The sequence below is a fragment of the Mustelus asterias genome, chromosome 3, assembly GCF_964213995.1.
Source record: "Mustelus asterias chromosome 3, sMusAst1.hap1.1, whole genome shotgun sequence".
Taxonomy (NCBI): domain Eukaryota; kingdom Metazoa; phylum Chordata; class Chondrichthyes; order Carcharhiniformes; family Triakidae; genus Mustelus; species Mustelus asterias.
Genome location: NC_135803.1, coordinates 35,797,056 through 35,822,765, shown reverse-complemented (window position 1 = coordinate 35,822,765; position 25,710 = coordinate 35,797,056). Strand labels below are relative to the sequence as shown.

The 25,710-nt window shown below is 40.9% G+C and overlaps 1 protein-coding gene across 2 annotated transcripts in view; it reads right to left on the bottom strand.

Moving 5' to 3' along the window:
- dis3l2 (DIS3 like 3'-5' exoribonuclease 2) overlaps positions 1–25,710 on the bottom strand; it is a 248,192-nt gene that overhangs the window by 10,209 nt on the left and 212,273 nt on the right. For both annotated transcript variants that reach the window (XM_078207700.1, XM_078207706.1), the window contains 3 exons: positions 24,681–24,767; positions 10,763–10,910; positions 8,812–8,942 (listed from right to left, as the gene is read on the bottom strand). In XM_078207700.1, coding sequence (XP_078063826.1) covers positions 8,812–8,942; positions 10,763–10,910; positions 24,681–24,767 — 366 coding nt within the window. The remainder of the gene's footprint in view (positions 1–8,811; positions 8,943–10,762; positions 10,911–24,680; positions 24,768–25,710) is intronic.

Sequence of the window (25,710 nt, the reverse complement as noted above, 5' to 3'; positions counted from 1 at the left end):
GGAGAGCAGGCAGCTTTAAAGGCCTCTCTCTTTGGTGGTTACTGCTGTTTCCCAGAACCTATTGCCACCTTTCCCAAGCTGGCCAGGAAAAAGCAGTAACAGGTGAACAAGGAGGAAATCAGTGGTAGCCTATGTATCCTCAAATATGTTCCTCTTTCTCCAGATGAAGACCAGAGTCTTTCTCTACCTTTCACGAATCTACATGTAATTGATAATTTCAGAGCAAGTTTTACTGCCAATCACGAGTATTGAGCCTTTCATATTTAACCTGAAATTATTTAGCACTTACTGTAGAATTAATCTTCGATACAGTTCAATTTGTTTTCTATTCTTCTTGTTTTAGATCTTCACAGGCTGTTATTTTGTTAAGCATTAACAGAAGGGATAGCACTGCACTTCAATGAAATAAAATTATTTTGGAAGAGAGAATTGCAGGGTCAGGAAAAGCACAGGTTGGAAAAGAGCCAAATCTTAGTCCACCCATGTTCTTGATCCACATGAGCAGGCAGATTAGGCTTCGGTTTAATAACTCATCTGAAAGAAGGATTTGCTAATAATAAATCCTCTATCCAGTATATATCTTTTATATTAATTTCAGTGCATATAACCATACATATCCAGGGTATGAAGGTGTGGTGACTGTTGTGTTGAAGCAGTAACCTTGAGGTCGAGTTCAAATTAAACAATGGTAAATTGTGTAACTGAAATGAGAAACATGGTAATTTGTGGCCTGACACAGTAAAGAGTTGAATGTGAAAAGCTGTTACAAAAAACTTAATCGATTTAATTTACAGTAAAATGATTACCACTCTCAGGTAATGCAGCATAAATGCATTGTCCACATCCTGCAAATAAGTGGCATATTAATATCCATCTGTCAATCCTAGTCTCTTTTATAATAATCTCTCTCAAGTCACTTTCATAAACCAGATTCTGGCATAGCAAATTTATGGGGGATGCATTATTAAATCTGGCTCCTTTATCTCACTGGCAGAATTGTAGACACACAATTATGTACAGTTCAAAATTTGGGGCAATTGAGCTGGATTTATTAGTGCAACCCATGTGAGCTGGCTCATAAACCCTGCTCTCCTGGAATTCACCTAAATAGTGCCAACATTTTTATTCATCATGTTTTCTCTCTGTTCTGAGTTCAATGCCCTTCCGTCCTCCCTTAATTTCACACTCTGTGAACTCCCCAACCTATATTCACAGCCACCCACCTGACCGTGTCATATCACATGGTCGCTTTACCCCACAGTATCAATCATACATAATGCTACCTCTGATTGCTCACCCCCCCCCCCCCGCCCGCCCGCCGCCACCTCCTCTAAACTCAACTTCCTTCAGTGTCCTGCCCGGAAAGAACTCTCCTCCAATTCACTTAGAACTGCATTTCAAACTCCTCAATTGTCTAGCTTCTGGCCTGCTGTCATTACATTTCTGTAACTAATGCGCTGTTCAACCACATCCTCACATCTACCTTTGATGCTCCAGTTCCCATTAAAACCATTACTCGCTCTCATTCTGGCAATTCTTGTCTGCTAAAACTCCCCTCCCTTTAGAAGAACTCTTTACAGAACTTTAGGGGATGTTTAGCACAGTGGCCTACAGAGGCAGCTGACTGAATATTCTCAATCTTAGTGACAAAGAAGCTCATGAGCTCCTTGTATATATTGTTCAAGATGGGGGTGTTGAGACAGGCGAATGGGTTTTATCAAGACAGTTTGCAGTAGAGTAAAGAAACTCTCAGCAAACCAGAATGATCCTGGATAGTGAGCAGTTTAAGAAGAAGACAGTTGGACCTGATAGCGCTTCATGTGTTTGAGCCAGATCTGGTGGTGAATGGCTAAACTAGCTGTCCATTATATATGTTCTCGTCCACTGACTGAAGAGAGTGGGGATGAGGGCCTACCAGAGAAATGGCTAAGCTGAGGGAGAGAGTAATAGTTTTAAGAGGGACTAGGAAACCAAAGGTAGAAGTGAGTAGTTTAAGAAATGCTGTAGTGAATGAAGGGCCAAAAGCTAGGCAGTTGAGATTCTGAAGTAGATACAAATTAGGAGCAATAGTAGGCCACTCGGCCCCTTAAGCCTGTGCCGTCATTCAATAAGATCATGGCTGATCTGCTTATAACTTCAAACCCACATTCCTTCCTACCCACGATAACCTTTCACCCCCTTGTTAATCAATAATCTATCTGGCTCTGTATTAAAATTATCCAAAAACTCTGCTTCCACTGCCTTTTGAGGAAGAGAGTTCCAGAGATTCTCAACCCTCTTGAGAGAAAAAAAAATTCTCCCCATCTCTAGCTTAAGTGAACAACCCCTTATTATTAAACAATGACCCCTAGTTCTAGGTTCTCTGACAAGAGGAAACATTCACTGCACATTCATGCTGTCAATACCACTCAGGGTTAGAAAGGTTTCAATCAAGTTGCTTCTTACTCTTCTAAACGCAAGTGGATACAAACCTAACTTCTCCAACCTTTCCTCATAAGACAAGCCACCCATTCCTGGTATTAGTCAAGAAAACTTTCTCTGAACTGCTTCTAATGCAATATCCTTGTGGAAATAAGAGACCAATATTGTATGCAATAATCCAGATGTAGTTTTACCAATGCCCTGTACAACTGAGGGATAACCTCCCCACCTTTAATTAGTTCCTTTCATAATAAATGATAACATTCTATTAGCTCTCCTAATTACTTGCTGTACATATACACCAGCTTTTTGCAATTCGTGTACTAGAACACCTCGATCCTTCTGCACTTCAGAGCTCTGCAATCTCTCACCATTTAGATAAGCTTCTTTTTTATTCTTCCTGCCAAAATGAACAATTTTACATTTGCCAGATTTTTACTCACTCCCTTAACCTACCTATGTCCTTTGTAGCCTCCTTGTGTTCTCTTCACAGTTTACTATCCTACCTATTTTTGTGTCCTCAGCAAATTTAGCAACCATATTTTCAGTCTCTTCACCCAAGTCATTTATATCAATTGTAAAAACTTCAGGTCCCAGCACTGATTCACGTGGCACACCACTCGTCACAAGCTGCCAACTGGAGAAAGACTCATTTATGCCAACTCTGTTTCCTGTTAGCTAGCCAATCTCCAATCCGTGCCAATATGTTACTGTCTGCATCATGAACTTTTATTTTATGCAATAACCTTTGATGTGGCACCTTATCAAATGCCTTCTGGAAATCAAATGCCTTCTGGAAATCTAAGTACAGTACATCCACCAGTTCCCCTTTATCCACAGCGCATATGACTCCCTCAAAGAACACCAATGACTTGGTTAAACATAATTTCCCTTTCACAAAACCATGTTGACTCGGTGAGATTGTCTTGAAATTTTCCAAATGCCCAGCTAAAATATCTTTAATGATGGTTTCTAATTCCCTGTGACAGATGTTAGGCTAACTGGCCTATAGTTTCCTGCTTTCTGTCTCCCTCCCTTATTGAATAAAGGAGTTACATTTGTTATCTTCCAATCTCATGGAACCTTCCCCAAATCTAGGGAATTTTGGAAAATTAAAACCAATGCATCAACTATCTCATTAGCCACTACTTTCAAGACTTAGGATAAAGTCCATCAGACCAGAGGATTTGTCAGCCAATTTGCTCAATACCACTTCCTTGGTGGGTGTAAATTTCCTCCCTCCCTTCCATTTCCTGATTCACAGCTATTTCTGGGATGTTACTTGTGTCCTCTATTGTGAAGACAGATGCAAAATACCTGTTTAATTCATCTGCCATAGCCCTACTTTCCATTAGCAATTCCCCAGATGCATTTTCTATAGGACTAGTGCTCACTTAGTTAACTATTTTCTTATTTAAATATCTATAGAAACTCTTACAATCTGTTTTTGCATCATTGGCCAACTTTCTCGCATACTCTAGTTTTTCCTTCCTTATCAAATCTTCTTGTCATCCTTTGATGTTCTTAATATCCTTTCCAATCTTCTGACCTGTCACTTGTCTTTGAGCAAATATATGCTTTTTCTTCAAGTTTAATACTGGGCAGAATCTCTGACCTCATCAGTGGCTGGGATTCTCTGGTCCCACTGCTGTGAACAGAGATTTGGCATTCTCATTGGCAGCTGGAGCGGGGCATGTGAGACCAAAGAATTCCAGCCACTGCCTTTAACCTTTTTAGTTAACTACAGATGATGGTGGGTCCTTCCCTTGGATTTTTTCTTTCTCATTGGAATGTGTCGATTCTGTATTTTCCTGAAATGTCCCTTTAAATGTCTGCCACTGAGCCTCTGTTGATCTATCACTTTCATATTTGCCAGTTCATTTTAGCTAGAACCACTTTTTTGCCCTCATAGTGACCCTTATTTAAGTTTAGAATACTAGGCTTGGACATATTCTTCTCTCCCTCAAATTGAATGTAAAATTCAATCATATTATGATTGGTGCTACTAAGAGGTTATCAATTAATCCTATCTCGTTACAGTCGAGTGCCCTCTAGTTGGCTCCAGAACGTGTTAAATATTCTAAGAATCTATCCTGTAAACATTCTATGAACTCCTCATCTATGCTACCTTTGTCCACCTGATTTTTCCAATCTGCATGTAGATTAAAATCCCTCATGATTATTGCAGTACGTTTCTAATATCTCTTCTTTTATACTCTGCCCTATTACATGGTTATAATTAGGGGAGTGGTACACCATTCCCACAAGTGACTTATTGCCTTTATCACTTCTCATCTCAAATGTAATAAATCCACGGGGAAAATGGTCCCGTCACCAGCAGTTCCTTTATTTACACAACATACTATACAACCCAGTGCACTCAGTTAAGCTTCCTGCTAGAGAGAGAGACTGACACACCTGCTTTAAATAGGGAATACGTGGCTCCCTGATTGGGAGCGAGTTCATACTCCAGCAGGCCAACCTCATTTGCCCGGCTGAAGTCATCACATCAACAAAAACTTCAACATCCTGGTTTCCTGAATTTAGGTCCTCTCTTTCTGATGAGCTAATACCATCATTAATTAACAGAGCTACCTCTCCACCCTTTCTTAACTTCAAGTCCTTCCTAAATGTCACAGACCCTTCAATATTCAGGTCCCAATCTATGTCATCTGTTGCCATGTCTCTGTAATGGCTATCAGATTGTATTTATTAATTTCTATTTGCACTATCAGTATGTTTTGTTTCAAATGCTGTGTGTACTTGGACACAGAGCTTAAGCTTTGGCCTTTTTTTATTTTTGTCACATCCAGCCTTATCTACTGATTTACTCTTAAATTTCTACTCTCTCTTTCTTTCTGTCACAATCTATCATTTCCATATCAAGTACCTACATCTCTTGCCTTGTCTCTTTAGTTTACCATATCTTCCCAAAGTTGATTCTTTATCCCCACTATTTAGTTTAAAACTTTCTCTACTTCCCTAGTTATGCAACTTGTTAGAATATCAGCTCCAGCACAGTTCAGGTGTAAACTGTCTCAATTGTTCAGATCCCACTTTCCCCAGTATGTGTACTAGTGTGCCATGAACCAGAACCCATTTCTTCTACACCAGTCTTTGAGCCATGCATTCATTTCTCTAATCTACTACCACTACATTCTTATGTGCTCTCCCCACTTGAATGGCTTCCTGCACCACAGTGTCATGGTCAGTCAGCTCATCCACCCTGCAGCCCCTCCAAACATGCTGAAATAACTTCAAACCTGTTGGACAATTGCAGTGGCTGACACTCCTGCCCTCTGGGTTCTCTTAACTGCCTCAGCTGCAGTCACACACTCCTGTCCCTGACCACATTCCAAACCAGAAGATCCTATCCCAGCAGGTGTGACCACCTCCTGAAACAAAGCATCCAGGTAACTCTCACCCTCCTTGATGTGTCACTGTGCCTGCAATTCAGCCTTTAGCTCAATGACTGAGTCAAAGCTCCTAAAGCCCCAGACACTTACAGAAAATGTGCTTGCTCTGGATAACATCAGTATCCAAGCATTTCCACATGCCTTGACACATCACCAGTCCTGCCATACTTATGAGCTTTAATTAACTCAATTATTTATTTTTTTAGATATTTATCAATCTTATACAAACTCCAGTACTATTTGAAACTCAAGGAAAATAGACCTTGAATACTTACCAGATATTTACCAATAGCTCACCTGCCCTGTAGTAGAACAGAACCAATTTCTACCGGGTGAAAATGTTAGAAAAAGCAAAGGAATACTTTCCCACCCCTCCTCACCAAACTCCCACACTGTGAGTGAAGCATCACTCAATGCTGGTGATACAGAGAGTGTCTGAATTTATATGTTCTGAATAAAGGGAGCAGCTGAGTCCAGGTATAGCAAGACTAGATCAAGCTAATTTCTTTAATTAACTCTGTTAGCTGTTGCCTGTGGATAGCTCCTATTCCTGTACTTAGATCCTTGGATGAGACTTAGAAGTTAAACAGTACATGCAGTTACATGTTAAACCCAAAATACAAACAATATTAGATTTTTGGAAAGATATTTAAAATTCCCTTCTTCTCACCCAACTTCCACACTTGGTTCAAAGTCGCACTACAGTTCAGTGTGCGAGCATTAGGACAGCTTTTTCCAGAAGGATGCAGTGTTTTGAAGAGGGGAGAGTGATACAAGGTAGTGATCAGAATAAAATCATCCCAAGGCACTTCACAGTGTATTTCATACAAAATTTGACACCAAGCCACATAAAGAGATCGTCGAGCAGGTGACCAAACATTTGGTCGAAAAAATAAGATTTAGGAAAAGCTTAATTGAGGCGAGAAAGGTAGAGAGATGAAAATGTTTAGAGTAACAAATCTTGGGACCTAGGCGGTTGATGGCATTGCCACCAATGGTGGAATGAAGGAAATCTGGGATGCATAGGAAACCAGGACTGGATGATCACAGAGATCTTGGAAGGCAGTAGGACGTTACAGAGATAGGGGCAATGGATTTAAACATGAAAATGAGAATTTTAAAAATCGAGGCATTATTGGACTGGGAGTTGATCGAAGTCAGCAATCACAGGGGTGATGAGTATATGGCACTTGGTGCAAATACGCCAAGCAATTAAATTTATGCCACTTTAATTACACCTAAAATTACATAGTTCTTATAAATGTATCTTACCACTGTATGCCGACTAAACCCCTTTCTCCAATAGAGGCCTAAACCCCTCTCTGAACACTTCTCCACCTTTAGCATTTTACTCCAAGCTGATACTCTTCTCCCTCCTGCTATTCATCTGTTACTATTGGCACCACTTCTTCCCTGTTATTACTGGCATTGTGTTTTGTTCCCCACTCACATTGCTGTTTTGATCTTCTCCTCTTTCCCTTCCCATGGAACTGTTTGTAACTTCTGCTACATTTTCTCTCCCTCTACCTCCCTACTTTTCATTGCCATTAATTTCTCCTCTTCTGTTTTCCTTCATGCCACTCCTTCCAGAAAACTGCGGCAAATAGTATTGATTCTGGCTGCTGCACTCACAACTGATTCCCATATGTAATATGCAGTGGGTGAAATCACTTTGATAAGCAGCAGGATTTGAGCAGGGGTGATACGATGTAGCAACAAGACTGGTCAGCACTAATTTTTGTCAACAAATACTAACATGGAGCTGCCCCAAAGAATACTGATAGTTGGCATGTATTCAATTGCTGCTAGTCTGCTGAAACAAGGGGCCCGATTCTCCCCAAAAAATTCGAAGTGCTGAAAATTCACGGGAAAACTGGTGTAATTCCCGATGGTTTTTTCAATGGGAGTTCAGACTCGAATCTCCTACACTCTGCATTGCAGAGGTCACAATCATGAATATCATTAAAAGCCCAGAGTCTGATAGTCCCAGATCTCTGCGCACGCACAATGGTCTCGATCTGTTAGCCACGAGTTTGCTGGCCAGCTCAATCGCTGGCCAGCCGGGACCCCCTCAGTGCTGCCCCTCCAGCCCCCCCCCCCATGGCCCGATCATGGCCTCCATGACCATTCCCAGGTCAGCCCCAACATCCCCGCATCCCAGAGAGCCCCGATCAGCAGCAACCCCCCCCCCCTCCCCAGCAGTGTTGATCCCCCCCCCCCCCCCGCAACCCCTACACTTCGGCAGACACCCCCGCCCCCACCCCCCGGGAGGCAGACTACCCCCCACTCCATCCCATCTCTAGTCTCTCTCCAGTCCCGACCGATCCCCATGCAGAGTGACAGTGGGACCCCTCACCCCCACCGGTCACCCCTAAGCCCTGCCCATAATAGGCCCCTTGACACTGTCCGATGCCTGGTGGGTAGTGCCAGGTGCCCCCTGGGCACGGGCACTTTGCCCTTTGGGCAGTGAAAGGGGTCACAGATTGGCACTGGTGCTGCCAGGGTGCCCATGCCCAAGGGGCACCAACCCTCCACCATCTGACCTTCTGGAGGGCCCCGATTGCCCTTGACTCCAGCGGTGTCTCCCTCTAGTTCCCCGAACATGGGGAGCCAATCTAAACCCCGGAGTGAAACACTCCTGGCAGGGTGGGAGATGCTATCGGGCCCAATAATGACATTTAAATTACATTACAAATAGATTAAAATTACTTACCTGGTCTTCCCGCCGGTTTGCAGTGTGGTCTCTCCAGCGGTGGGAGGCACACATGCATCGGGAACGCATGTGCAAATCCCGCGAAATGGCCGACACGCTCATCTCCCAACCTGATGCACCAAAAAATTAGCGCGTCGCGATGGGAGAATCGGGCCCCAAGGTCTCCTAATTGATTTGATGCTTCGTTCCTGCTGCACTAATGTACACCTCATCAGCAAAACAATTGCAAGCTATCAACAAAATAATTGTAAGGTTCCTTACCTTCACAAAAACAGAGAAGAAAAGGTCGGCGCTAAGTTCTTGCACTTTTTTTGAAGCACTCTTTTTCGCATTGCAAAGGTCTGCTTGTTTTTGAATGCCACTTTTAGCTAGACCAATCTGTTGAGCAGAATCTAAAAACATAATTGAGAGTACTTACTACTGGAAAAATCAACTTTTTAAAAATAAAAATGTCCATTAACCAGCAAATTTATTTAGTAAAATGACTCAGAATGTTTTAATTATATTTGAAGCTTCATGTTTGGTTAGGCTGCAGTTTATGAAACCAGCTAGTTATTCTAAAATAAAAGCAAAATACTGCAGGTGCTGAATAACTTAAATAAAATCAGAAAGTGCTGGAAGTACTCAGCAAGTCAGGCAGCAACTGTGGATAGAAAAACAAATTAACATTTCAAGTCAATGACTTTCATCAAAACATCATCTTACTTGCTGACTATTTCCAGCATTTTCTGTCTAATATACTGCTTAAAAAAATGTAACAGTTTGGTTGGTGCAATGTTTTAATTTATTTTTTAGCTTTTGGAATAATTTAATGCATACATAGTTGCAGTTAACAAAAAAAACTAATCTTATTTAAATTGAACAGGACATCATTTAAGTCCGTTCACAGCAGTAAAGTGCAAGTTCATACAATATGATTAATTTATTCAAGGAACAACTGGCCTCCACATGAACAAATGCCAGTAATGGGTTTACCAGTCAAAAAGTCACAAGTTGTAATTTTCTGTCGTATTTATTTCAATTTAGCCTAATTGATCCATACTAGATGTTGGGGATGTTATTACATCAGCAATTACACGAAAGAAGAATTAAAACAAAGGAACACTAATAGTGGTTAGCGCTGCTGCATCACAGCGCCAGGGACCCGGGTTCGATTCCCAGCTTGGGTCACTGTCTGTGCGGAGTCTGCACATTCTCCCCGTGTCTGTGTGGGTTTCCTCCGGGTGCTCCAGTTTCCTCCCACGGTCTGAAAGTTATGCTGGTTAGGTGCATTGGCCATGCTAAATTCTCCTTAGTGTACCCAAACAGGCGCTGGAATGTGGTGACTAGGGGATTTTCACAGTAACTTCATTAATGTGAGCCTACTTCTGATACTAATAAATAAACTTTAAAATTTAAACAATGTTGACACATTAAAAACCTTTTTTGCTAATGTACTCTTTTATCTGTACTCCCCAAGGGCAATTGCATGATGAAATTTTATGAATGTAATATTGACCTTCAGTTGGATAGCAGTTACCTAGTACATCATCTCTAGGTGAAAGAGAATTCAATTTAAAAAGCATACACAGTGTTGCTTAAAACTGAGCACACATTTGGTAATCCACATAGAAATCTTAATTTGCAACAGATACCTAATCCCCTTCTTCAATAAGGACAAAAGACAAGCAAATTACTTAAATGGTTTGGAGATATTCACTTAAAATAGGCTGTCTGAGTGTGTCAACGCATCTTGAGATTTGATATCTGCTATGTTAAGAGACTGGTTCAAATAAAATTCCGCAAATATCTTGGCGTGAAAGCAGGAGCAGTCTATTTGCAAGATCAGCAACAAACAGGAACACAACTTTTCTTAATCAGCATTTCACACTGGAAGTTGAAAATAATTTAAATTACCCCAATAGTTGTAGAGAGACATTGGTCATCTGATAGAAGGTCACTTATTTTTTTCTTATTCTGAAAACTTCCAGATCTGTCTGGCTCAAAAGGGGCTTTCATTGGCTGAAAAAAACTCCAAAGGCTTATGTGCCAGCCAATGGAAGCCTAAATTTAAAAGACCAAGATCAATCTTTGTGAGAACCACATCTAAACATGACATTAATCTGCACCACAACTCTATTTAAAACATTACATAATACAATATATTTTAATGGTTCATCTTGTTTCACTGTATACACACACACACACCTGTAACAAAGATTGTGTAACCTACCCAGTGTTGCAGCAAGAAGTCGATGCACAATGATATCAGCATAACGGCGAATGGGTGAAGTGAAGTGAGTGTAGAGAGGCACATTGAGTGCATAATGGTGGAATAATGCTTCATCATTATGGGTTCCAGTACAGAAGTACTGCGCCATCTGGAAAGAGATTAAATACACTTATACTGAGGTTGTCTTCACTACATGTAAAACAAACAACAGAACTTGTTATTGTACCTCAGAATCTAAAGCACAGCGGGTTGGGAAAGAACTGAGAGACCGGGGAGGGAGAGCTGAGAGTGGGGTGGAGTGCTGCAAGAGCGGGATGGGGTTGACAGCTGTGAGACCAGGGTGGGGCGGAGCACAGTAAGAGCGGGATAGCATGGAGAGCAGCAAGATTAACCTGCAGGGTTTTAAAATAAAAAGCACCTACCTTTTTCAACGGCTTTTTTGAAGCAGGAATCGGGCTTTAAGAATTGGTCAGTTCGGCTATGCTCACCATTAAAAAACACGTGAATTTAAAGGAGTGTTGCAGCTGTTGACACTCGGTCAGTGCTCCACAGCAGCCACTGCTACCTCAGAGCTCTCAACTCCAAAGTTCCATCTTGTGACCTGACTGTGTGTTGTGAACCACAGTTTGGAAAGCCCTGGTAGCATTTCAAAGATAGGTAGTCATTATGAAAACATAAGCCATAACTCCGTTCAACAAAGCGACTCTTGTGGGATGGACAAGCAGAAAAGTGTGGAGAAGTATCCTTCCCTTCAATGAAAGAAGATGACACTGCTGGGTACTTTTTTTGTTTTTTCATTCCTATCATCTTGACACAGATATACACTGACTGATTAATGACACTGGAGGTGGAGGCAGTCTTCTGGGCAAAAAGCCTCATAAGTCAAAGCACATGTTCCAACATTTGTGTTCTGCACAATTGCTTAACTTGACTGTAATGTTCAGTATAGGATATTTGTAAATGGACTCAATATTTGATCACAAATGTTGTAAAAAAAAACCAGCCATGAAATGAAGGTGCAGCATTACTCGGTATCACGGAAAGTACTCAAAAACAGAATATATAATGGAGGTGAATATTAGTAATATTGTACCAAGTATCGAACCAACAGTTACTCAAATAAATAGATTTATTTTTTAAATGACACCTTATATTTATGTAGCACCTCAACACAAAATATCCCAAGCAAAATCTGACACTGAGCTATATATGCTGATATAACATAAGGCAGCCCAAATGCGGTTAAGCTTTACAAAGCATCTTAAAGGATGAAAGAGAGGCAGTGAGATGGAGAGGATTAGGGAGGAAATTCCAGGGCTTAGGATCTCGGCAGCTGAAGGCATAGCCACCAATGGTGGACCAATTAAAATCAGGCCAGTTCAAGACGCTGGAATTAGAGGGGGTGCAGATATCCCAGAAGTTTGTGGGGCAGGAGGAGATTACTGAGATAGAGAAGAGCAAAACCATTAACGGATTTGAAAACAAGGTTGAGAATTTTTTTAAAATTAAAGGTTGCTTGACCAGGAGACAATGTAGATCAGCAAGCACAGAACATAAGAAATGGGATCAGGAATAGATGATTAATGGAAATAGGAATAGGCCATTTAGCCCATTGAGCCATTCAGTTAGTCCACGACTGATCATCTATGTCAATGCCACTTTCTAGTGTTATCGCCATGTCCTTGATGTCATTAGTCTCCAGAAATCTATGTACTTCTGTTTTGAACACGTTCAATGATTAAGCTTCTGAGACCTCTGGGATAGAGAATTCCAAAAACTCAGTAAGGAAGTCCATTCAATTAACCTATTTATATTCCCCTGTGGGTTATTTGTGTCCTCACAACTACATTCACATCTATTTTTGTATCATTAGCAAATTTGATTACAACACAGTCTGTCCCTTCAAAGTTATTAATATAAATGAAAAATAGCTGAGGCCCCATCACTCATCCACTAGTTAGTCTGCCAACCTCATGACTACATACTTCTTCGGACTTTGGTTCCTGTAAGTTAGTCAATCTTCTATCCATTCTCATATATTATCCCCAACACCATGAGCTTTTATATTGTGTAGTAAACTTATATACACATAAAAATTAGGAGCAGGAGTAGGCCATTCAGCCCCTTGAGCGTGCTCCGCCATTTAATAAGATCATGACTGATCTGACTGCAACCACCTGCTTACATCGATAATCTTTCACCTTTTTTAAAATCAAGGATCCACCTATCTCTGTGCCTAATAAATATTCAAAGGCGCTGTCTTTGAAAAAGAGAATTCCAAAGACTCAATCCTCCGAGAAAAAAAAATCTCCTACTCTCTTTGTTAAATGGGCGACACTTTATTTTTAAACAGAACATTCTGCGGTTTCCCTTTCTCCACAGCAGGCGACTCCTTCAAAGAACTCCAATACATTGGTTAAACATGATTTCCCTTTCACGAAATGAAATAACTCCTCAGAAGCCGGTGTCCCTTCACCAGATTCCCTTTATTTACAAACTCAATTCCACTCCAAAGAGTGCTTCAGGTACGAAGTCAGAATTCAGAGTGTCAGTAGCCCTGACATTCCTCAATATATATCCAGGTGAGACTCCCTGATTGGACAGGCAATCATTAACTCAATCAGGGATCTCATACTCAAGAAGCTAACCTCATGGGTCTCGTTGAGGTCATTACACAAAACCACATTGACTCTGTGTGCCTCAAATTTTTTTAATGTTTCCTACCATAATAGTTTCTAACATTTTTCCTGTGACAGATGTTAAGCTAACTGGCCTATAGTTTCCTGCTCTCTGTCTCCCTCCCTTTTTGAATAGAGGAATTACGCTGATATTTTCCAATCAAATGGAACCTTCCCCAAATCTAGGAAATATTGGAAAATTAAAGCCAACATCAACTATCTCACTAGCCATTTCTTTTAAGACCCTAGGATGAAGTCCATCAGGACCTGATTTGATTTGATTTATTATTATTGTCACATGTATTAACATACAGTGAAAAGTATTGTTTCTTGCGCGCTATACAAAGCATACCGTTTATAGAGAAGGAAACGAGAGAGTGCAGAATGTAGTGTTACAATCATAACTAGGGTGTAGGGAAAGATCAACTTAATGCAAGGTAAGTCCATTCAAAAGTCTGAGCAGCAGCAGGGAAGCAGCTGTTCTTGAGTCGGTTGGTATGTGACCCAAACTACCCCACCACCCCACAAATTGTCTTAACTGACTTATATTGGCAAACCGTTCCAAAGTCACTTAAATTTAAGAACTCTAAATTTAAAAACCTCTGCTTCTTTATAATCTACATGTCCTTACCCCCAATCTATGCCCATCAATTTGTCGTGCATTATCTCGCATCCATCAAAGAATTTGATCCTCTCTGCTTGGGCTTTTGTGCAACTCTTTCCACCTGTAACCCTCCCGCCACACCCCCAAATTCCATTCCCCTGATGCTGGCAGCAGATTTTGATTTGATTTATTATTGTCACATGTATTAACATACAGTGAAAAGTATTGTTTCTTGTACGCTATACAGACATAGCATACCATTCATAGAGAAGGAAATGAGAGAGTGCAGAATGTAGTGTTACAGTCATAACTAGGGTGTAGAGAAAGCTCAACTTAATGCAAGGTAAGTCCATTCAAAAGTCTGACAACAGCAGGGAAAAAGCTGTTCTTGAGTCGGTTGGTATGTGACCTCAGACTTTTGTATCTTTTTCCCGACAGAAGAAGGTGGAAGAGAGAATGTCCGGGGTGCGAGGGGTCCTTAATTATGCTGGCTGCTTTGCCAAGGCAGCGGGAAGTGTAGATAGAATCAATGGATGGGAGGCTCATTTGTGTGATGGATGGGCTACATTCACGACCTTTTGTAGTTCCTTGCGGTCTTCGGCAGAGCAGAAACCATACCAAGCTGTGATACAATCAGAAAGAATACTTTCTATGGTGCATCTGTAAAAGAGAGTCGTAGCTGACATGCCAAATTTCCTTAGTCTTCTGAGAAAGTAGAGGCGTTGGTGGGCTTTCTTAACATAGTGTCGGCATGGGGGGACCAGGACAGGTTGTTTGTTGGTGATCTGGACACCTAAAAACTTGAAGCTCTCAACCCCTTTCTACTTCGTCCCCGTTGATGTAGACAGGGGCATGTTTTCCTTTACGTTTCCTGAAGTCAATGACAATCTCCTTCGTTTTGTGGACATTGAGGGAGAGATTATTGTTGCTGCACCAGTTCACCAAATTCTCTACCTCATTCCTGTACTCTCTCATTATGGTTTGAGATCCGACCCACCTCGGTGGTGTCGTCAGCAAACTTGAAAATCGAATTGGAGGGGAATTTGGCCACAGTCATAGGTGTATAAGGAGTATAGAAGGGGGCTGAAAACACAGCCTTGTGGGGCACTGGTGTTGAGGATGATAATGGAGGAGGTGTTGTTGCCTATCCTTACTGATTGTGGTCTGTGAGTTAGGAAGTTCAGGATCCAGTCGCAGAGGGAGGTGCCGAGGCCCAGGCCATGGAGTTTGGAGATGAGTTTCGTGGGAATAATGGTGTTGACCTGGGGATTTGTCAACCCGCAGCTCCAACAATTTGTTAAGCACCACTTCGCAGGCAACGGTAATTTTTCTGAGTTCCTTCCTTCTTTCCAATTCCTGATTTATGGTATCTTGGGCAATGGATGAATGTCTCAGCAGCTGATGAATTGTGCTGGTGATGGCACGTAGGTAGAAATAGGTTGTTTTGGGGATTGTGCAAATACATGGGGTGGCACAGTGGTTAGCACTGCTGCCCCACAGTGCCAGGGACTCGGGTTCAATTCTGGCCTCAGGTCACTGTCTGTGTGGAGATTGCACATTCTCCCCGTATCTGCGAGGGTTTCCTCTGGGTGCTCCGGTTTCCTCCCACAGTCCAAAGATGTGCGGGTTAGGTTGATTGGCCATGCTAAATTGACCCTAATGTCAAGGTAAATACGTGGGGTTACAGGAATAGGGCCTGGATGGGATTGTGGTCGGTGCAGACCCGATGGGCCAAATGGCCTCCTTCTGCACTGTCGGGAATCTATGATCCTATGATTGGAAGTTCACTTCTCGGGGCAAATATGACACCAAGGTTACTAACTATCTAGACTGCATCAGTTGCTAGGGAGAGGGATGGAGTTGGTAACTGGGGAATAGATTTTGTAGCACGCACTGAAGACAATTTGGTCTTTCCAAGGTTTCATTCAATGAACTGTCTGCACAACTAGCACTGGATGTTGGATAAATAGTCTGATAATAAACCAAAACAGGTTACCTTGTCACAATCACTTGTTACTTGTGACTTTGATTAGAGGTGTTTTGGTAGGGGCAGAAAGAACTGTCAAGAAAAAAAATAGAATATGCCATACCATTTTGAAAACAATTTTTAGTCTTTTGTTGTCAGTGGATTTAGAATCTACAAACAATTAGTAATGAATGATTTGCCAAGTTCTATATTTTATTAATAGTCCAATGGATTGATTTTGCATAGTGTTGGAACTTCAAATTCACAGCGTACTTTGGGAATGTAAATCTCCAAACATCAATCCATTTCCTGCCAGTCAGCATAAATCAGTCAAAATGCATCTATTAATGTGCATTGCATTCAATTATATTCAGGACAAATTTTTAAACTTAATATATGAAAGGTTAGGCATTTAAAAGGACTAATAATATGAAAAGACTCAATGTTTTGAAGTATGTTACAAACACTGTAAAGACCAATAACTTTACAAAGAGAATTGTGAATTCCAATTAATAGCCAAAAGAATGGCAGGGCAAGTTTTTACTTTATAAAACTTTTACAAACTAACAGACTAAAAGCACTATTGACTGACACACTATTATTGTAGGCAATTTGCAGAACAGAACATTTCTCTCTACTTTTGACACAGCTGAAAAACCCACTTCACAAGTGTACATTACACCGTCTCTTAAGTAGTCATTTGATTTTCCCAGACCCAAGCCAAATGATTCTTAGCTCTCAAGGGTTTAGTTCCATTCCTTTACTTTCCCAGTCTGTAACATTTCACTCAAGAACCAACTTTCACAGTGAAGGTTTTTCTAATTGAGATCTGCAGCCAATAAATTTTGCAATTTTGTATTTTATTTCTGCTCTGCCTTGATTTCTTAATACTTAAAGTCATTTTGTATTTTCTCACTTCATAGACACTGATCTTAATCCAGCTATGATTGTGTTTTGATTAATTAATCAATAATAATCAGTAGCGATCTGTTTTTCTAGATCTTGTTTCCTCTCTGTACTGACCAGCACAGTTGTTGTTTAGGCTAAGATTATGTTTTTCACTTTCTCGAGTTAGAATACAAAAATAGGTTTTTTATATACATTCAGAAGTGCTGTTCAACAGCATTCAGTGACCCTTGGATTAGAGACCAAGGTGCTAAGTAATCTTATCTGGTGTGGTCTTATCTTATCTGGAGCATCATGAGATGATGGACCTAACACCTGATTGATAGCTGATGAGAAGACACCATCAAGAGCTATATAAACAACCTGAATAATACAACATCTGCTTAACCTTGTGGTCCCTGTGAGAAGCACTGATAAAAGCTGAGATTTGGTTTGGAAAGACTGTGTAGCAGGCTTTCAGCTACTGGAATGAAGCCAAAAAATCAGTTTAAAGGGACGTTGCTTTGGAAACACGGGGCTGCAGCTGGGTGGAATAGTCAACCATGGATGATGGGACGAAGGGCCAGAAAGGGAGTGACTGACCAGAGTACCCACACATTGAAGTTACTCAGCAACTTCAATGTATGTACATTGAAGTACATACGTGTGCCAATTTTGAGGAGCTGTCGTGGAACAGACCAAATTAAAGGTCACTGTTTGAAACATAGAAAATAGGTGCAGGAATAGGCCGTTTGGCCTTTCGAGCCCATACCACCATTCACTATGATCATGGCTGATCATGCACTCTCAGTATCCCACTCCCTTTGTGTTTAAGCAAACATCGGTTACCTTTTCTTCAGATATATACAAGTGCTTTCTCCTTTCAATAAAGTTATCTTCCTTTTTATATTAATTATCTTTATTATATATTATTTTCACACATATATTATCAAGTATAATAGTCATATTGTTAAAATCATTATTCAATAAAATTGTTGTTTCAACACGATACTTGTCATAGTCATTCATTCCTGTTACTTCCAGAGTACAGCTTTGAACCTGCGTGAAAGTCTGAAAGGGACTCTCACGACTCCCTACACTAGCAATTCTGCCTCTGACAGAAGCTAGGTGAATCTTCCCACTCCGTTTGAAACCCTCACTAATTTGTTTTTTTCACTCTGAGAGTGAGCTCCCACTCTTATTCATGCATGGTGAACCTTGCAGACCTTTGGCCACTAGCTGCTCCCACCCAGTTCCTGACAGACTGCCTTGTCTACGGGTTTTCAGGGATATATTCAAAACCCTTCTCCTCTCCCAAGACCTTCTCCATGCTAACAAGAATCACATGGGCCTGGTATCCAGGTTAAATGATAATTTGCTATTCTTTAGATCCCAGCTTTGTTTCATCTTGGAAGAAAATGGAAAGTTTAAACCATAACTGTTTACAACCTGATATTCTCACTACTTCTCTGGGACTTAGACTAGAAGTAAGCATGAACAGCTTGAACCTTTTATCCAGCAAAACAATCTGGGGCTACATTTAATCTCCCCCTCTTCCCTCATAGGCCCCACAGCCTAGTCAACCAGGCAAGTTGTTAGACAGACTTCAGAGCAGGTCACATGACTCCCCCACCCTATATTTTATCCTATATTAAAGACCTATTTCCAGAACATAGCAAAATTATAAACCCCACATTTTTAATAAATATGTTTTACATTACTAGACACATTATTAGATGTGTAATATAAATTTGAAGCACTTGATCAGGCTTACCTAACCCATGAACTGGCCAGAGCCAGTTTTCAAAATGCTGGTAAGTGGAATGGACAATTCTGAAAGGAATTGCTCCTTAAATCACAGGCCAAGCCTCTCCCGAGTGTGATTGGAGAAAGAATGAACATCAACACCGCTAAGTGTACATAGGAAAAAGAGAGGATTTTGATGTGGTGGCCGGGTATTCATGGGGGAAGAGGTCTGGGGTTGAGGGAGAAGAGACAGCATGGCTCAGTGGGAGAGAGATCCTGTAGGGCCAGGGGGGTTGGGTCGTAGAGTGAACAGCTGCTAGTGAGTGCATGTGTGTGTGAGAAAGAGAGGAGAGACAGTGGGCGCAATCTTAACGGCTCACCATACTGGTCAATCAGTGTGAGAAAGGGTGCCAAGCCTATTAACACAGAATTGACGACATCAACATCTACATATCGGATTCGGCAGTTTCCTCCGCCCGCCTGGATGCTTCCCCCCTCACCGTCACACCAGTAAGATTCACTACTGCTCAGCAGTAGTGGGGACCAGGCCCCATGGTCACAGCATTGGGCAGTGCCAGCATGGCAGTGTCCACTTGGCACCTTGGCAGTGCCCAGTTAGGTGCCAGGGACAGTGCCAAGGGGGTGGGGCTATGCACAATGATGGGGGTATATGCGGGGAGGGGACTACACAAGGGGGGAGCTCTGCAAGGGTGCGGGGGGGCGTTGTGCAGGGGTGGGTCACGGGGTCGCAGGGGGTGTGTGCATTTCAGGGGTCTGCCAGGGGATTCATCAGGAAGGTCCTGATGTCCCGATGACAAATTTGCTAAAATTTATATAACATGCAAGAACAAGCCTGTTACTATTTTTAACATGCTATCATATAATGAGGGAATGTGTTTTTGACTCCACTTATTGATAATAAATATGATAGTCATTAAAGGGTGAAACAGAGTTTATATTTCAGCTCAATAATTTTCATCAGAAGGTTTCTCTCTCCACAGATGTTGCCTGATCTGCTTAGTTTTTCCAATAGGAAAAACAGCTTTCCATCATCTGCAATATTTTCCTTTTGTGCTGTTGCAGTAATTAAAAGGTTTAAGTAGAGAAATAAAATTTAGAATGCTTAAACTTTTTCAAATAGACCACTGATTCATTAGAAAAAAAAGATGTACTTGAAATGATAACTATTTGACATGGAAAGTATTTCCATGACATCACACTAGTGAAATTGTACTCAAAGAATGAGGAAAAATTGAGATGCAGGGAAGACCAAGAATGGCGTGTTTCAGAATTAAATCAAATAATTTAGCTTTGATAAAAACAAATTACTGCAGATGCTGGAATCTGAAACCCAAAGAGAAGGTGCTGGAATTTCCAGCATTTTCTCTTTTGATTTTAATTTAGCTTTGAGTTTCTCGCATCGATGACTGAAATGATTTAAATTTACATTCGCCTCTCACAGATACCCTCAAAATATTTCCATAATATCTGCTCATCATGATTCACCTCTTCAGCTCTGAGGGTGACAACAATCCAATTGCTCTACTTGTCCAAACACAAATGTAAAAATGTTTTCTTTCTCTACCTGGGAAAAGCCTATCTAACTTTACAACAATGGACCTGGAGCCCTTAGGGTACCTGAATCATTACACGCTACACTAGTTTGTATCTGTACAGACAAGTCAAACAATGGAACATATTCCAATCTGGGAACTTCTGGAAGAACAAAACAAGGTATCCATAATGTCGGTAGCACATCGTCCTGCAATTGCCAGTTGCAGGGAATATGACAATTGGAATTACTACTGCATTTTAAAACAATAAATATAGGTTGATACAATTACTTTCAAAAAGCACAGTGAATGTGTAAATCATTATATTCATTACACTCGTGATAGAAAATGCTGAAGTATTACATAGGATATACAGCACAGAAACAGGTCATTTGGCCCAATGTTCGTGTTTATGCTCCACTTGAGTCTCCTCCAATCCTTTTTCATCTAAGTCTACCATTGTAACCTTCTATGTACTTCTCCCTCATTTTCTTTAGGTTCTGCTCAAATGCATCTTTACTATTCAACTCACCCAACCACTGTGCTTGCAAGTTCTGCAATCTTACCACTTTCTGGATTTTGGAGGAAGGTTAAAACTTTTCCTACCTTTTGAAATTCCAACAACATTCAGTTAAAATGTCTCTGTTGAGATACTTCAAGTCATCCTGACAGAGGGAAATGCATGTATGCAATAACACAAGAAAAGGAAGGCTGAGATCTGATCAATAGTCTAGGAAGTTCAAGAAAACAAAGCCTTTATACTTTTGGCTATGGCCATGTGTTTTGACCCTCATCTAAAACAGCATCTCTGAACAAGTCAGTACAAACAGTGGGAGAAACTGTTATAAAAGAGAGGCACGGAGAAGTCAAATAAATGAAAGGCAAAATCATCCAAAGTACTTTACATCTAAAAAATACATAATAATCAAAGGAGAGAATGAGAAGTGCAGCCAGAGGAATTTAGGGCAACACAGAGGTTAGCACTGCTGCCTCACAGCGCCAATGACCCGGATTCGATTCCCAGCTTGGGTCACTGTCTGTATGGAGTCTGCACATTCTCCCTGTGTCTGCGTGGGTTTCCTCTGGGTGCTCTGGCTTTGTCCCACAGTCCAAAAGATGTGCTGGTTAGGTGCATTGGCCATGTTAAATTCTCCCTCAGTATACCTGGAGAGGCGCCCAAGTGCAGCGACTAGGGGATTTTCACAGTAATGCCATTGCAGGGTTAATGTAAGCCTACTTACATTAGCCTAATGTAAGCCTACTGGTGCCAGAGGACTGGAGAGTGGCGAATGTGGTTCCTCTGTTTAAGAAAGGGAATAGAAATGACCCTGGTAATTATAGGTCGGTTAGTCTTACTTCGGTGGTCGGTAAGTTGATGGAAAAGGTCCTTAGGGATAGGATTTACGACCATTTAGAAAGATGCAGCTTAATCCGGGATGGTCAGCACGGATTTGTGAAGGGCAAGTCTTGCCTCACAAATTTGATAGAATTTTTTGAGGAGATAACTAAGTGTGTAGATGAAGGTAGTGCAGTTGATGTCATATACATGGATTTTAGTAAGGCGTTTGATAAAGTCCCCCACGGTCGGCTTATGAAGAAAGTAAGGATGTGTGGGATAGAGGGAAGTTTGGCTGATTGGATAGGTAACTGGCTATCTAACAGAAGACAGAGGGTGGTGGTGGATGGAAAATTTTCGGACTGGAAACTGGTTACCAGCGGAGTGCCACAGGGATCAGTGCTTGGTCCTCGGCTATTTGTAATTTTTATAAATGACTTGGAGGAGGGGGCTGAAGGGTGGATCAGTAACTTTGCTGATGACACCAAGATTGGTGGAGTAGTGGATGAGGTGGAGGGCTGTTGTAGGCTGCAAAGAGATATAGATAGGATGCAGAGCTGGGCTGAAAAATGGCAAATGGAGTTTAACCCTGACAAATGCGAGGTGATTCATTTTGGTAGGACAAATTTAAATGTGGATTACAGGGTCAAAGGTAGGGTTCTGAAGAATGTGGAGGAACAGAGAGATCTTGGGGTTCATATCCATAGATCTCTGAAGGTTGCCACTCAAGTGGATAGAGCCGTGAAGAAGGCCTATAGTGTGTTGGCGTTCATTAACAGGGGGTTTGAGTTTAAGAGCCGTGGGGTTATGCTGCAACAGTACAGGACCTTGGTGAGACCACATTTGGAATATTGTGTGCAGTTCTGGTCACCTCACTACAAGATGTGGAGACACTGGAAAGAGTGCAAAGGAGATTTACCAGGATGCTGCCTGGTTTGGAGGGTAGGTCTTATGAGGAAAGGTTGAGGGAACTTGGGCTTTTCTCTTTGGAGCGGAGGAGGTTGAGAGGAGACTTGATAGAGGTTTATAAGATGATGAGGGGGATAGATAGAGTGAACGTTCAAAGACTATTTCCTCGGGTGAATGGAGCGGTAACTAGGGGGCATAACTATAGGGTTCATCGTGGGAGATATAGGAAGGATGTCCGAGGTAGGTTCTTTACGCAGAGAGTGGTTGGGGTGTGGAATGGACTGCCTGCAGGGATAGTGGAGTCAGAAACTTTAGGAACATTTAAGAAGCTATTGGATAGGCACATGGAGTACTTCGGGATGATAGGGAGGAAATAGCTTGATCTGGGTTTCAGACAAAGCTCGGCACAACATTGTGGGCCGAAGGGCCTGTTCTGTGCTGTACTGTTCTATGTTGTACTTGTGACACGTATGTGTTCAGTGTGTTATCTGCACTCTAATTTTAATAAAAACTTGATTATGAAGCTAATTAACTTGATAATACATAAGAAACAAGGGTAAACTGAAGTGATGGAGGCTACCTCGTTGAATATGTTTAAATCACGGATAGATGGATTCCTGATCGGTAAGGGAATTAGGGGTTATAGGGATCAGGTGGGTAAGTGGAACTGATCCACTTCAGATCAGCCATGATCTTATTGAATGGCGGGGCAGGCTCGAGGGGCTAGATGGCCTACTCCTGCTCCTATTTCTTATGTTCTTAAAAAAGAACTGCCAACTGTGTATAAATAAATAAACCTAATCAATAAATAGGTCTCAAGTAAGCATATAGAACTAATACATTTATAAAATCAAGCAAGAAAAGAAACTAACTTAACATTAAAAACCATTCAGTTAGCACTAGAGATATAGAGGAAATAAATATCTAGGGAGTTTACACCCCAACAATGTTCTGGCACATAATTTCATGATTCAAAATATCCTTATCTTAAAAAATCATATCATATAAGCCCCATCTTAAATTATTTTTTAATACTTTTAAAGCACTAGGGATGTTTCACTTAATTAAAACAATGGAAGCAGCACCACTGAAAAATTATAGTCAAGTGCCAAATGTGAGACAACAGCCTAAAAGCTGAATGAATGGTTTTATGAAAAATGAGCTGTCATATATTTTTGAAAATGTTGTTTGTAATGAACAATGTCCTGCTGGCTTCACCATGGTTCTCTATCATAGATCTGACTGAATATCCACATTATATAATTGTGTCCCATGGCTTCTGCAACATTTAATGGAGAATATGTGAACATCAAAATGTTCATGAAAAACCTCTGTGCTCTGAAAAATATATTTTATTTTGATTTTACTTTCTTACTAGATGATTGATACAGACTGAAAAAAATAGATCTAACAGATGAATTTACAAAATTGGGAAACAAGAATTTGGGTCTGGCTTTTGTCCAATTTCATCAGTTTTTCAAACTTGCCAGCATGGCTGCAGATAGCCACTGATATATTGACAGTTCCACAACTAAATGAGACAATTTAAATTGTGACAATCAAATTTAAGTCTGAAAGGTAACGAGCTGACATCTTCTTATGCTCTGTTATTTTGACATCAAACCATGAACGACAGCATCTTTTTGGCAAACTAATATGTTCTGTGGATAAGCATTAGCATCTTTCAGTAGTAAACCGAGTATGATTATGGCAATAGGGCCCGGGTTGTAGCCTTGCTACAAACACATTTTCTACATCTGTGTTACAATGTGTCATAAGTGCATAAGTATTTAATTGTGAACTGCAGTGAAGTAAACATTTATGTACATTTTGGGGCAAATTCCTTTCTTGTGAACCCTTCCAATCAGAATTAGGAATGCAATACCTTGTACAGAACTTAACAATGGTTCAGAAGACCAAGTGAAACCCCAACCCTTTGTGATCAAGGCTTCACAGTACAACACAAAGAATTTTCACCAAACATTCTGTTCATACAATCAACTTACATTTGAACAAAGTACGTTATTTCTCAAGTTGGATGGGCATATGAAAATATGGGTAAAGTTAAGAATACAAAGTTCAACCCCAAGTAACAATGTACTTATCATTACATGCATTTACAGTTGCAACAGAGTTCACATATGTTTCTTGAAGTCGAGAATCATCTATGTTTTTGTTAGCAGACTAATATGCTATTCTTGCCTAAACAAGAAATCTTTATAAAATTTAAATCTCTCTTACTTGCATTGGTCGAGAGCACATGTGGGTCAGTACTTCCTTCCTGGCGTCAGAATATTGGTCTTCCCCTGCAGTTTTATTTAGGCTCTTCTGTTTAACAAAACAGCAAGAAAAAAGTTACTTTTGGACCATTATTGACATCTCAAACTGTAAGCTATATACCTAATCAGAAAAACATTTAATTTCATGTGAAAATTAATCTAAAGTTCAATTTCACATATTCTTATGATTAGTAAACATTAGGTACAGATATTTTAAAGTGAGCTTTTGTGAGAAAATGAAAATATATACACAAAACAGGATTAGGATCATTTTCTTTGATCTGTCATGTTAGGACTGAGTTGAGGAGGAACTTCTTCACACAAAGGGTTGTGAATCTGTGGAATTCCCTGCTCAGTGAAGCAGTTGAGGCTACCTCATTGAATGTTTTTAAGGCAAGGATAGATACATTTTTGAACAGTAAAGGAATTAAGGGTTATGGTGAGCGGGCGGGTAAGTGGGGCTGAGTCCACGAAAAGATCAGCCATGATCTTTTTGAATGGGCGGAGCAGGCTCGAGGGGCAGATGGCCTACTCCTGCTCCTCGTTCTTATGTTCTTTGCTGTATGAAAGGTGGATATTAGAATTTCATTGTGTAATAACTGGAAGTTTCATCTGATCCTATGATCAAAATGAAGGAAAAATTGAATTGGGTCTGCACTTGTGTCAATGATTCAATATGTAGGCACAGATCTTCTGGTCTCCATAAGAGGCCAGACATACAGCCCAAGATGAGTATCAGCACCGTGTGGAAGTCCTGACATGCTGACCACAGTAGAAATTGCCTGAGAAGTTTGAACTTGTAATGGGCAATTCCCAGGCACTTATGACACACTCTCTGTGAAAGTTTCTGACTCTGAACTAAAGTTGGCGACTTCTGTCAGAATCGGACACTTTGGACAGATCTGTGGTACCTGAAGACTTACCCAGGAAATGTTAGCTTGTAACTCCTGGCTAACTAACGGCAGTCAGACAATCCACCCCCTCACCCCCAA